Here is a 13,994-nt window from a genome sequence, read left to right on the forward strand (position 1 = left end):
GGGTTTACTACAGAGCGTAAAAAGTGATTTGGACTTATTATTTCCAAACTTGAGTCAGATGAACTTCTGTAAGTCAAGGGACGGTCATTTATGGCATTTTGTACATCAGAAATAATTGTCAGGAGATCGAAATAATCATGACTAGCTCGTCCAATTAATTTATACAAGCAAGACTTGATGGTTTTAATCAGTCTTTCCCATACACCTCCATACCAAGGAGAGTGTACAGGGATCTTAACATGCTTGATTTGGCATGTCCCCAATTTCTCCCTGAATTCACTGGAAGCAATCACCTCATGAATCATGTCACATCCAGCCACAAATGACTTAGCATTGTCACTATAAATATGCGAAGGAATCCCATAAATATTTGAAAATCGAATCAAGGCCGTTAGGAATGAGTGAACAGACATATCCTCAATCAGTTCTAGATGAACTGACCGTACCTCCAAACAAGTAAAGACCAGGATATACATCTTCACCCTCTCCTCACCTCTCAGAACTCACAGATGACCCGTATAGTCTACTCCTGTGTGCAAAAATGGTCTTATCATATTCACCCGATGTTTAGGTAAATCAGTCATTTTGGGGTAGGCAAATGGAATAGTTAAATTTCTGGCACAAGGAGCATCCTGATAAAATTCTCTTTACCGCCTGCCTACCCTGGGGTATCCAGTACCCAGATAACCTGACCTTATTCAAGGTAGCAGGAACACCCAGATGCTTACACTGGTGGTGACAGTCCAATATTATGAGATTAGTAAGATGGTGATCCTTAGCAATAAGCAAGGGATTAACTATCTCGTATTCATATACAGAGACCTTCCCAATTCTTCCCTTGGATCGAATTAATCCTTCCTTATCCAAAAAAAGGTTTAGACTTCCCACTCTCGGTGGTATTGACCTACCTGAAGGATTTTGTAAGTATTCTAGTTCCTCTCAGAAGGATTGTCTCTGCATCACTTTAATCAAGTGTGTCCGAGCCATCTTACCAAAGTAGGAGTCTCTTTTCCTCAACCTATTAATAAACTTGAACACACATGTGGTGACATTTAATAGTTTAGACAATGAAGAATATCTATCATATTGCACAACTGGCTCCTCCTGGCTGTGCGAAACAGCACAAACCATCGAAGATACAATCTTTTTGCTTTCTGGGCTCAAACAATTCAAAGGATTTTCAGGCCAAGAAATCGGTTGGTCTTTTAGCCAAGACGGTCCAGAAACCCAATATTCCAAATTGGCCCTCAGTTTAGAGGTAGGAATACCCCTGGTGATAAGGTCAGTGGGATTCTGTGCAGTTGGCACATATTTAAACTGAATGGCCACACCAAATTTAGACATCAATTCAGCCTCCCATTGACTAATGTCCTTCAATCTATTCATGGCAAAAACATTCTTGCTATTAGTTCGCCTTGTGACCAACCAGGATAATACTATTTGTGAATCAACTGCAAGAAATACCTTTTTGAAACTTACATTAGAATAGGCCTTCAACAAAGTCGGGAGGCACTTGATGGCCAAGAAGGCCGATAAAAGCTCCAGAGTTGGTAAACTCTTCGATTTAAGAGGCGCCACCTTTGCCTTGGAAAAAAACAGATGAAACCTCCCCCTGGACTGCATATGCTGCAAATCCATATGCCCTTTTGGATGCATCACAAAACAGAAATAATTCAGCTTCCCTTCCTTCGTCAAGGGTTTTTCTAGGGAAGGTAACAGAACCAAGTTCTGACAATTCATGAGCGATGACTGCCCATTTGGATTGAAGTTCACTTGGCACAATTTCATCCCACTCAAAACCTAATTTCCACAACTCACTAACAAGAGTACGTGCCTGTATAGATACCGGCAAACATAATGAGAGTGGATCGAATATCCTTGATGCTTCAGACAGTATATGCCTTTTAGTTGCTGCCTCAGGGTTATTTTTTTTTTTTTTTATTTATTTTTATTTTTTTTACACAGTGATCACCACTTATCAAGGCCCGGAAGCCACTCAGGGATAAGGGTTATTGCAAGTACATTACGTTAGTGAGGAGATTTGCTGAAATGTTTACTTAAGGGGGCGGTTCATTAGGAATTTGTTAACATTGGACTTGAAGACATCCAAGTTGTAGTCCGGAGGGAAGCAGGCAGACGGAACAGAGTTCCACAGGCGTGCAGTTCTAAGAAAGAAGCTTTGTTCATGGAATCTGCGTTTTGATTTAGGCACAGATATAGAGTGGGGGAAATTTGTCACAGTGGATTCAGCTAGACGGGTGTTTTTCGTGAAAGATTGGCGAGGGGGGGACCAGAGATTGGAGTTCAGACGAGCATCTGCCATGGAAATAACGATAAAACAGGGACAGGCTCGCAACGTCTCTTCTGTGGGAGAGAGGTTGCAGGGTAGAGAAAAGGGCATCCCCCACTAAGCCACGAAGTCTATTTTGTACTCTGTCAAGGCAGGATAGGCTGTTTTTAGCAGCTCCTGCCCAGATATGGCAACAGTATTCCATCCTTGGACGTACTTGGCTTTTATATAGATAGAGAATTGCATCCGTAGTGAGATATCTTCTGGAGCGGTAGAAGGATCCCACCATCTTTCCAGCGACCTTGGCAACAGACTTGATGTACGTGTTCCATTTCAGATCAGGAGTAAAGGTCAAACCTAGAAGCTTGTCAAAACATGGGGCCTCACCCAGACGAGAGCCATCCATCACAATTGATGCCAGATGGGGATCAGAGCGTTGATGATGTAAGGATAGCAGTTTTGTTTTGGATGCATTAAAGGTAACCAGCCACGTCTTCCCCCACTGAACCACGCGCTCGAGATCAGAGGAGAGAGAATCAGAGAGAACTTTGTCATTTACAGCCTTTGATGTGTTGCCGTAGATGGTCATGTCATCAGCATAGATGTCAACGAATGATTTAAGTATGTGTTTAGGGAGGTCATTGATGTAGATCAGGAAGAGAGTTGGGCCCAGGATTGACCCCTGAGGGACTCCAGCATTTATATTGCAGGCCTCCGATTTTTGTCCATCTACCACTACTCTTATGAGCCTATCGGAGAGAAATGATTTAATGATTGAGAAAACATTTCCAGTTATACCGTAGCTGGAAATCTTGTGAAGTAGACCCTTATGCCATACCTTGTCGAAGGCCTTTGATATGTCGAGAGCAATTGCCCTAGAAAAGAAGCTTTTGTCAAGAGATTCACTAATCCTGTGGGATATAACCGTCAGCACATCTGCGGTAGATCTTGCAGAGCGGAAACCATATTGTGTGTCACTAAGAAGGTTATTCCTGCTGAGGTGGTTGACTATTTCTCTATTTAATATGGATTCCAGCAACTTACTCATAACACACAGGAGACTTATTGGTCTGTATTGAGAGGGAGATGACTTATCACCTGAATTCTTAAATACAGGGCAAACTGATGAGGTCTTCCAGGGAGTCGGAAAGCACTTCTCCTTAAGGCAGCGCTTAAATAGTTTCGTAAGTATGGGAGCAAGTTCTGGTTGAAGCTTTTTTAACACTATAATTGGGATGCCATCAGGGCCAGTTGCTTTACTGGAATCTACAATTATAGGAAGCAATATTGATGGTATCAGTAAGAGGATCGTAACGATAACCTAATACCTTCTCCCAAGGACAGCTGTGACTCACAAGAGTACCATCTCTCCTCATTAAATCGTGTAATTCTGTATAATTAGAATTGCAAGATTGGAGTATGAATCCTCCTTCTTGCAATCTTTCTACTGCTCGTGTATACAAGCCCGTTAACTCATCCAAGGAATTGCTTGTTTTAATCAGATTATCTACATAAAAATTAGACTGTAACATCCCAGTGCAATCATCCAAAGGATAACGCCCAGCATGAAATTTTAGTATGCAATTCAAGATGAATGGGCTTGCACTAAACCCAAATAAAATTGTTGTGTAACGATAACACATTAGCTTATTATTTTTTCGCAGAAAGAAACAAAATTTACTCTTATCAGATTCACTAGCTAATCGAATCATCAAGAATGCCTTCTTGATGTCTGCTAAAAATACATACCTATTTGTTCGGAAAAGCAGAGTTAAATCAAGCATGTCCCCTGTTAAGTTGATCCCAGGATAAGCAGCATCATTTAGAGAGACAGAGTTCTTAGTTTTAAAAGAACAGTTAAAAACTGGTCGAATTTTAGTTGTAGTTGTATGCTCGTCTTTGAACACGGGTCTATGTGGAACCCACACATAATGCTTGTATTCCTGAGGGGAGCATTCTAGGGGTTCAATTATCCCTTCTCTTTCTTGGTCTTCAAAAACCTTAATATACTCCTCATATAAGTCCTTCTTCTTTAAATTGAATACTACTCTGTCCAGCACCTTAAGTGCTATATGATGGTTAGATTGAACCTGAGATAACTTGTCCTTATGCCAAGGCAATTTAACCAAATAATGACCATCTTTATAAACTATGTTTTGCATGAATTCTTCCATCTTTTGATTGTCATAGTCAGAAACCGATTCTATGTCAGGCAGTCCCAAGGATTCTAGACTAAACATCCATTCCAAGCCCCGATCCACAGTGCTTCCTTCAAAAATGTCGGCAAATGGATCCACATAGGTCGGAACAGGATTCACAATACTATTAACCAAAGAATCGTTACAATAGTACTGCCTGTCAATTTCATAGCTCAAGGCTCCCGGAGTTATAGCAATCTTACTGATTTGGTTCTCATGCAAAAAATGTTTTGTATTTCCTATGGGGATAATGCCAGCGGATGTCTGCCAAGCCGCACCATTCATGCATCGTGTTATCTTCATGGGACGCATATATTGAATCAAATCAATTCCCATGAGACCCCACAATTGTACACTGCCACTCTCTATCTCTGCAGCAAAGGTATAATTCAGTTTTCCCAAACCAGAGGAAGGTCTGGTACTTTGTGAGACAGATTCAATTCGCAATCAATTAGAATAGGTAGTTGGGGGGTTACTCCCGGCAAGACCTCTACAACTGCTGTTAACTGCTTGAAAACGCAGCGTTTTCTCCCCACAAAGGTCACAACGTCCATGGCCACCTCCTCTCATGAGTCTGGATCGCACTTCAGGTGCTGAAGGACCCTTTCAGAGAAATATGACCTCTGACTGGCCGAGTCAATAAGGCAATTCAGAGAAACTGAGGAGGCTCCCCTTTTAATTGTGATGTTGACCATTGGCAGTAGGTTTTGAATGTCCCCAAGTTTTGTACTTATGCTAGTATTTATTTCTGTTTCCTCTAGTACAAATTGAGGACACATAGAAGCATAATGCCTCCGAGATTTACAATACCTGCAAGGGAATCTAAATCCCTTGACTCCTGGACAGGCTTTCTGATCATGGCTGGCAACTGTGCAGAATTCGCACAATCCAAGTTGCCTACAGCGTTGCAGGCGCTCATTGTATGAGGGATAGGTAGTACATTGAGAACTAGTGTGTCCATTTCTTGCACAAAAATTGCAATAAGGAATCTTGTCTTCCAAGTCTAGGTCTGCGTGAAAACTTTGTAATGCAGAATTTTTAGGTGGGCTTCTCGTCCAAACAGCATTTGACCTTGGCTTAAACCGTGGAATCAGTTCTGTCTTAGGAGTTGAAATAGGTTTAATCCGGAGTAATGCTTTAATAACTTTGTGACTATACTGCAGTATGTAGTTCAAGCCAGGATATGGTGTGCTAGAGCCTCTAATGAGCTCTGCCTTTATCTCATCAGGGATCTTATCAAATAGGATATGAGCCACCAGACATCCACTTCCGGAGTCCTCAACTAAAAAATCATAACCATAGTCTGAATCTAACTCACCAAGTTCATACTGAACCTGGGAAAGATATTCCTTTAGTTGTTCATAAGACTTGTCCACCTTAGGTGTAGACTGCACTATTCTTTTAAAAATTTCTTCCTTAATGGCTTCTCTGTCCCAGTATTCCTCCTTTAAAATATTTATGGCCACATCATAATTATGGTCATTTTCTGACAGGTGATGGATCAGATGAAATGGCCGACCTATCACATATGCCTTAAGGCATATGAGTTTTTCTTTCTTTGAGCTCACTCCAGATGTGCAAAACTCAAAACGGGTTAGGAAATCCCGCAGGGCAAATTTATTGGTTTTATCAACGCCAGTAAATGTTGGACATGTTATTTTAGGCTTCGCTAATTCAATGCCAGATTGAGCTGGGGAAGGTAGAGTGGGAGGAGTTGAGGTTAGTAAAGGGGAATGGATCTCTGGAACCGGTAAGGAAGCATCTAACTGCGACAATAATTTATTCACCCTGGTTTTGTAAGTGAAACTGTCTATCAAACAGCTCCTTATCTCAATCGATGGTGTCTCCTTCATTATTTTCTTGTCAATATGCAATAACTCTTGGAGCCACTGGAGAATGTCTCGTTTATGAAGTTCTAATACATCTCTCTCAAGAGGTTCAAGTCCACTAAGATTTTCTAGTGTTAAGTCTATTATCGTACGAGTGACTCTCTGATCTTCCAATAAGGATGACCGTGATGATTGTTCAACTTGTAAGGAATTCATTCTAATATAAAAAACAGTACCTGTTGCAATGTATAGCGACTTCTTAATAGGATGCTATAAAAAAGGTATAATCAAGGACCAAGGTCTGAGGCTAAGAAATTTATCCTAACACATCAATGACAACTGGCTGAGAGAGAAAGAGAAAAAGAACGTCTTACCTCTTGCAACAGATGCCGTCGGTTGCGACCTCAGGTATTAGTCCTTGTGGTCCCGTAATAATTCTTTATCAATACAATAATTGATTGAGAAAAGAAAAAACAAAGGAACTACCAAGACGGTGTCCCAATTGTAAATAAAAGAAGAAAAAAAAAAAAGGAAAAAGAAGAAAAGGAACAACTTCAGACACGGTGTGAACCGATTATAAAGATGGGGGTAAAAAATCACATACAAGCTAGTCAACCCATACAATTTTATAGAAGGTCTAGGGTCACATGATTTATCCATTAGTATAAAAAACAATCACAAAGGGAAAGACGCTTTCGCATCCATCTCTCAAAACCCGAGGTCATTGAAGGTAGGAAAGATTTTCTTATAGTTTAGTTCTGGAGTGACAAGGATGACCAACGACCCCCCAAAATCCCCCCTTTTGAGTTGGCCATGTGCCTAAGTTTTTTGTTCATCGTTGATTTTGACTGTATTTTTTAACATGAATAAAAGATTTAATATCTCAAAGTGTAGTATCTGTTCTTCAGATGCTGCACTTCTATTTCTTCTCTTTCGGTGGAGGAGAAATCCTTCACGACTGAGACAATTTTTATTTTTGTACCTTTTCTCCACGTTAAAAAACGACCCTGGTGTCTAACTCTGTCCCGTGGGGAGGCATAGTAAATAGGTACTATCACTCTTCCATTTTCACCGCTCCGCTCCGCGCGCTTTATACAATTTCACAGGCGAACATTACCTATTGCCTCTCTTAACGTGTTTTACCATATGAACAGTTCAACAAAAAAAGACATTCTCCTTTTTTTATACGAACACTTAAAAAGGACTTCTGAACTTTAAAGAGAATTATATTTTATTTGTTAATGGTTGGTTTCTGTGAATAAACCTCCGTTTGTTTTGCATGTAAGTCTTTTTATTTTTATTTATTTGTGGAGGAAGTTAGTTCCTAAAAAGGCCTGACGACCCCCACAGCGTAAGTAGATAAATAGAATAAAAATGTTTTGGTTTTTCTTTCCGCGCACCACATAACAATTCGTTGTTCATACACGTATGTAAAGTCAAAACGAATACACATATGCCCCTAACTTCCGGTTACGTGTTAGAGGGAGCGTTAATTACTTTCAGTGTCATACGTAGGTCATCCGCCATGTTTTTTTTAAGCCCATGTTTATTCAGCTTGAAAAACAGTGTTTAGTAAACACTGTTTACCGATGTAAAGTTAAAAATGGTGCCCGACTCTCTCTTTGACACGGTAAGTTTGGATTGTTACAATGTTACATATATATTGAATTAAGTATCCAGATACATGGCTTCATCAACATGGGACCGTTTCATATCGCCAACCTCCGCCCCCCCACCCCCGAAGCTTATTGGAAAATTTTTTCATTAACATATTTTTAATGAACATGCTCCAAAAATGTTTCAAAATTATCTAGTATTTTTTCACTTTTCGTGTTATCGACACGAGACCATTTCATTTCTCTTACTGATTCCGATATATATTTTAGTGTTTATCACCACCACAAGTGCTAATCTTCCTGTTAATAACCTATAACTATAATCTCCGAGCCGATGCGTATTTCACTATGGGGGCCTCTGCCTCATTCGTGTACGTACGCCGAATTGACAATTTTATTTTAAGAAAGATGACGAAACATTTTAATAAGATAACGAACTAGTAATTCGTTCTGTAACGGAAATACATTATTTCTGGTAATAATAAAAATAACGTTCATTTCGTTTTCATTTTGATTTTTAAGTTTTATGTGCGGACGGTTTTTTTAACGGTGATTTGGCCAGGGTAATCAGACATCGATGTATGCCAAATGGAGATTTTTTTTTTTTGCCTAATGTTTAAATGACCTTTATAAATATGAAAGAAAAAATTTGGTGCTAGTGCATCACAAACTTTTTTGTTTATCGGTTATTTTTAATATTAATAAGATTAGCTCCGCCTCGCTGTCATGCAGAAGTGCCCATTATCTTGTAATTTCATTGTATCGTTCGCCCCCCCCCCAACCCCCGTTTCTGCGCGCTGCAGTCTGCATAAACGAATATAGCCGTGTCGACGTGGCGGCTATATTTGTTTATGCAGACTGCAGGCGGCGCCACGTTATATTGCAACATGAAACGTGCGGAAAAGTATATTTATTTCCTACTTACCTGGATGAATTTAGTGTGTTTTAATTTATTTTAAAGCTCTTATTCCGTTTGAAAAACAAGTGCCGAGTTTGTAAGTTAAACTGACAATATGGCCAAGAACGCGAAGTCGGGTTTGTATTACTGTACACATAGATTCGAAAAAGTTGTCAAAAAAACAAATATATAACAAAAAAGTTATCAAAGGCAAGATAAGTTACTTTTCTACCAAACTTGATATATTTTTCGTGTTTTTATTCAATGTAACATGTTTATTCAGCTCGAAAACCATAGTGTTTACCGATGTATTGGAAAATTCAAGATGGCGTCTGATTCTCTCTTTAACACGGTTAGTTTGGGAAAAGGTGTTATAAATACAAAACTATACAAAATACTATTAAAAACCCGCCGAATATGTCAACCTATGTCACGGTAACATATATTGAGCAAGTTTTTAACAGTATTTTATCCGGTTTTTTATTTATAACACATTTTCCCAAACTTACCGTGTTAAAGAGAGAATCAGACGCCATCTTGAATTTTCCAATACATCGGTAAACACTGTATGTTTTTAGAGTTGAATAAACATGTTGCATTAAATAAAATCGTCGAGCATAAGTTCTACGAAAGCCCAAAATGTCAGGAAGTGAATTTTATTTTAAAATTTATAGAGGAATTGGAATATTATTATACCCCTATTTCTTTTATTTTTGGAGATTATAAAAAGTAGTCATTAATTTGTAATAAGAGGAAGTGCTTATTTAATTAGAATATTTACTTGTGTAACGATAATTGTATGTACATAAAAAAAAAAACATGAACTTAATTGGATGAAGATATAAAATGGTCATATACAATGATGATCACATGAAAGGAAGCGAAAGGATCACCCGATTCGGAAAGGAAAATCATGCGATCCAAAAGGACCAATAAGATGGGAGGAAAAATAAAAATATTGGCGCCGAAATTCAACAACCAAAAATCGGAAAAATTTGGAGGGCAAGTGCGGAAACATTTCCAAAGATGACGGACGGCAATATATATATAACTATAGAATACAGCGCGACTCCGTTGATGGAATATCAACGATAAAAGATTTTTAAAAAAAAACGTTTATCTCAAATTAACGTTAAAAGAAAAAAAAAAACAGGGTCCTCTGCGAAGGTGAGTCGGAATTTCTGTTATTGATATAAACTGTTATCCCTGCCGGCTGTCGCCATAAAATAAAATAAAAATGTTATTCCGGCACTACACATTAAAAAAAAAAAGGAAAAGAAAAGGGGGCAGAAATGGCAAATAAATAGATACATACAATAAACAAGGGGAGAGAAAATATATATCTATTGGATTTACTTCCCTTTGGACATATTCTGTGAGACTAACCCATTCGGGCATCTAAGGGTTGATACATGTGTGAAAAAAAAAGGCGGGGGAACAAAACAGGAATGATGCTTGGCGTGACCTTCCATTAACTCTCTCCTAATTACCTAGAGAACACCAAGTAGAAATCTAGGGGGGAGGTCGTCGCATTTGATATTCTCAAACATGTTGTAATGATGAATTAATTCCTTTTCCATGGCAAGTGCTCGTCTGAGCGCCAATCTCTGGTCCCTCCTTTCCAATCTTTCATGAAAAACACTACTGTCATTAATTTTCCCCATTCTTTATCTGTGCCTAAATCCAAACGTAGATTCCATGAGAAGAGCTTCTTTCATAGAAGTGCACGACTGGAACTTTCTTCCGTTTGCCTGTTTCCACCTGACTACAACTTGAATTTCTTAAAGTCCAACATAAACAAATTCCTGACAACCCGCTCTCTTAAATAAGACACCCTATCAAATATCCAATACTAATGATTACTACGATACTATCTCATTGATTACTGTACACGCAATAACCCTTATCCCCGAGTGGCTTCCGGGCCTTGATAAGTGGTGACCTCCATGTAAAAAAAAATAAAGTGAAAGTGCATTTTAAGTAAAAAAAAAAAATTTTTTTTTTAAATCAATTACAATCACTGAGTACACTGAATTCATTGAAAAAAGTAAGCAAAAACAATTAAAGAATATGATGGGTAGAATGCAAATCTGGTTTTTTTTTGGGGGGGGTACAATTTTGCTCGTCCGTATTTGTCTAAATTAATCAAATAGCATTTTTCATTTTTCTTGCGCTAATGTTTACACCATTATGCGTACAAGAAAAATATATTTCATTTGAAATTTTTATGAGAATTGTTATTGAAATTACATAAAATATTTTCAAATTATATTATTTTCTGGTGAGAATATTGAATAATTCAATAATATCGATAGTCTGAGAAATTAATTTTTTCATAATGTTCCTAAAATATTAAAAAAAAATTTTTTAAAAGCAAACAGAAATTCACGCTCCTTTTTTAATAAAAACTGTAATTTTACCAAAGGTGTTTTTTGTTTACAAAAAATGCATTTTCACTAAAATTTAAAACTCAAAAAAATGAGTTCATTATATTCTGTGATTGTTGATTTAATAAATACTGAAAATTTCATTAAAATAGCAATACATATGGCCATTAAAATGTTTTGGATTAGGCACCGCCAAAACTGGGGGGGGGGGGGGCAAGTCAGTACTTTTTGACGGACCGTCTTTTTAAAAATCTACCAAAAATCAGGTAATTATCCGATCAATACGAAATTTTCAGCGATTATTAGGAGAAAAATAAACTTTATAACAGTGTACTTATTTTTCATAAACGATATTTATATATATATTTTTTTTTTGCTTACAAAACCCCCCCGTTGTTTTGAAGTGGGAACAAATATGCTTAAAATAATAATCTGAAACTGAACACAAGATATTGTGTTGTTGTAAGGGACAGAATTATAGATTAAAAAAAAAAAAAAAAAAAATTGTTTGCATACCTTATTTTGACGTCTGAATATCAGAACTTCGATTGTGTTTAATTATCCCGCTTTTGAGTTTTGAAGTGTGAAATTCGGTGAATATGTTAAGTAAAATAATTAATTTAAGTTAAGCAAAACAAAAAAAAAATTTTTTTAATATTTATACGAAAAAAGCCATTTTAAAATTTTTGATAAATAAATTAACAATTTTTTTTTAGCGAGCCGAATAATGCATGACCATTATTAAACAGGGCATGCTTTGAATAATCGATACAAAAAAAAAAAATTTGATAAATATTGTGCCCTTTGTGTTAAAAATAGCATCATTTTTTTCAATCCCGTTTGAAAATGTTTGCCGCCTTTCGACTACGGTGGACCAAACGCGCTGAAATAATTTTTTTTTATTCTGCTTAAAATTGCCCCCCCCCCCCCCCATTTTGGGGAGCCTGGCCCCCACACACATACACACATTAAAAACCAAACTCATACAAATGGTCACCCATCTGGTACTGGCCAGCCTCAGCTTTATAATACATTGAAATTTTCGTCACTGAAAAATAAGTTTTTTTGGCCTGTTTGGTCTTCCATAGTTTTCTTATCAAACGCAAACATAAACAGTGTCGATCTAGACTCTAGCTCGACGCGAAATATCTGGTTAGCTATATGAATAAGTGGAATTATTTGAAATTCAGGTACTTATATTATAATATTTTTGCATATTCTCTGAGAAAATCATCCTAAATCTTAAACAATAAATAAATAATTTCAAAAACCTTTTTTTTTAAATATTTATGTACGTTTTTTGTGCAAGACAAAAAATGTCAATTGTTAACTTTTTGGGAAAATTTAACATTTAAAATTTAATTAAAAATAGTAGAAAAAGTTTTACATTATTCTGTTTTCTATATGATAAAATTCAGGGTTTTATCTTTCTGGGAAAAAAAAGTTACTCAGAAATAATGGATTTTAATAAATGTAATTTCGTTTTAAAAAACAACTTGATTTTGCGGCCATTTTTGGCAGTACCTACTTTGGATAATCACAGATTTCAAGGGGTTTCTGCTAAAATAGTCATATTTTAAAAACCAAAGCACTTTAAGTCTTCAAAATACCACCGTTTTGTTCAGAAATGAATATACTTTCAAATGAATTAGTAAATAACTTGCATTATATATTTATAGTTTTTTAAGCAAATAATGTGATAAAATGTGAACATCATAAAACGCCATTTTCAGTAAGATTTTGTAACGATCTCTCCCCCCCCCCCCCGGATTTCTAAACATTCGTACAGTGTTTCTGTTAAGAATTTTTTAATGAAATTTGGAAATTAGCCTAAAGATGTCATTTTTAATAATTTCAAGTGTCCGAAATTTGACCACTTCTTTTTTTTTTTTTTTTTTTTTTTTTTGTGTTAAAAAAAAAGATTTCAAAATGATGAGTATTGAAAATTGTGAAAAGTTTCTTGAGACACTCACTATTAAATAAAACAATCTCTTGGACAGTATTTTCTCTAGTGGTATGTAGCAATTTAAAAACATATCCGAAAAAATCGTTAGGAATTTGAATAAAGACTTCTGTAGTATTAGTGATAGCAGCAGCGATAACATGGCATAAACAGACGTTTTGTTTGTTTTTTTTATTCCAAATCGATTTTTTAAATTGAAAATCTGGTTATAAAAAAAATTTCTTACATGTTTAGTTAGAGCTATTTTGTTATCAACCATACAAATACTTTTTAAAAATTGGGTAGTAGTAAATTTTAAAATATTTTAACAAAAATGTGAAATGATTGTTTTGGTTCACGTGTACAAACAGTAACACTTCTAATTTTCGTCCCCTAAAAAATGTTTTCAGTGAATTATCGAATGGAAACTAATCTACCCGATTTAAAAATGAAAAAAAAAAATCAATATTTAAATATTTGTAGGTGGTGTTCAGTTAGAAAATAAAAACAGTAGAAAAAGACATGAAATGGAATTAAAAATCAAAATAACATTAATTCAAAATTTTTTAACAATTTGCCAGCTTTAGCAAAAACTTGTTTCTTTTTTTATATTTAAATAGAATTTAAATACTTGATATTTTTCCAAGCATCATGTTTTCTGTTAGAGGGACGTCACTTTTTTAAATAATTTATTTTTGTCTGTTATAATTCTTGTAAAGTTTCACAATGGGTATCAAACACCCTCTTAAAAAAAAACAAAAAAAAAACCTCGCTTAATTCTGTCTAATGCTAGGTATGAGTGGCAAGCCTCCTAAAACCTTTAGCCTTAACAAT

General features: G+C 36.3%; 2 protein-coding genes across 3 annotated transcripts in view; one reads left to right on the forward strand and one right to left on the reverse strand.

Annotated features, from left to right (window-relative positions):
- Positions 1 to 13,994, forward strand: part of LOC145287906 (cell division cycle protein 20 homolog) — a 71,349-nt gene that overhangs the window by 7,464 nt on the left and 49,891 nt on the right. The gene's annotated exons all lie outside the window — the stretch shown is intronic.
- LOC145288150 (uncharacterized) lies at positions 3,547 to 4,773 on the reverse strand. The gene has a single exon (XM_080136209.1). It carries the CDS (start codon positions 4,771 to 4,773, stop codon positions 3,547 to 3,549), a length of 1,227 nt encoding a protein of 408 aa, XP_079992335.1.

The sequence above is a fragment of the Euprymna scolopes genome, chromosome 11 (genome assembly GCF_053919585.1).
Source record: "Euprymna scolopes isolate OS-2025 chromosome 11, ASM5391958v1, whole genome shotgun sequence".
In the NCBI taxonomy this organism is placed as follows: Eukaryota; Metazoa; Mollusca; class Cephalopoda; order Sepiida; family Sepiolidae; genus Euprymna; species Euprymna scolopes.

Excerpts from the sequence above, each read along its gene's own strand:
- LOC145288150 (XM_080136209.1), bottom strand. The coding sequence starts at position 4,773 with ATGAATGGTGCGGCTTGGCAGACATCCGCTGGCATTATCCCCATAGGA.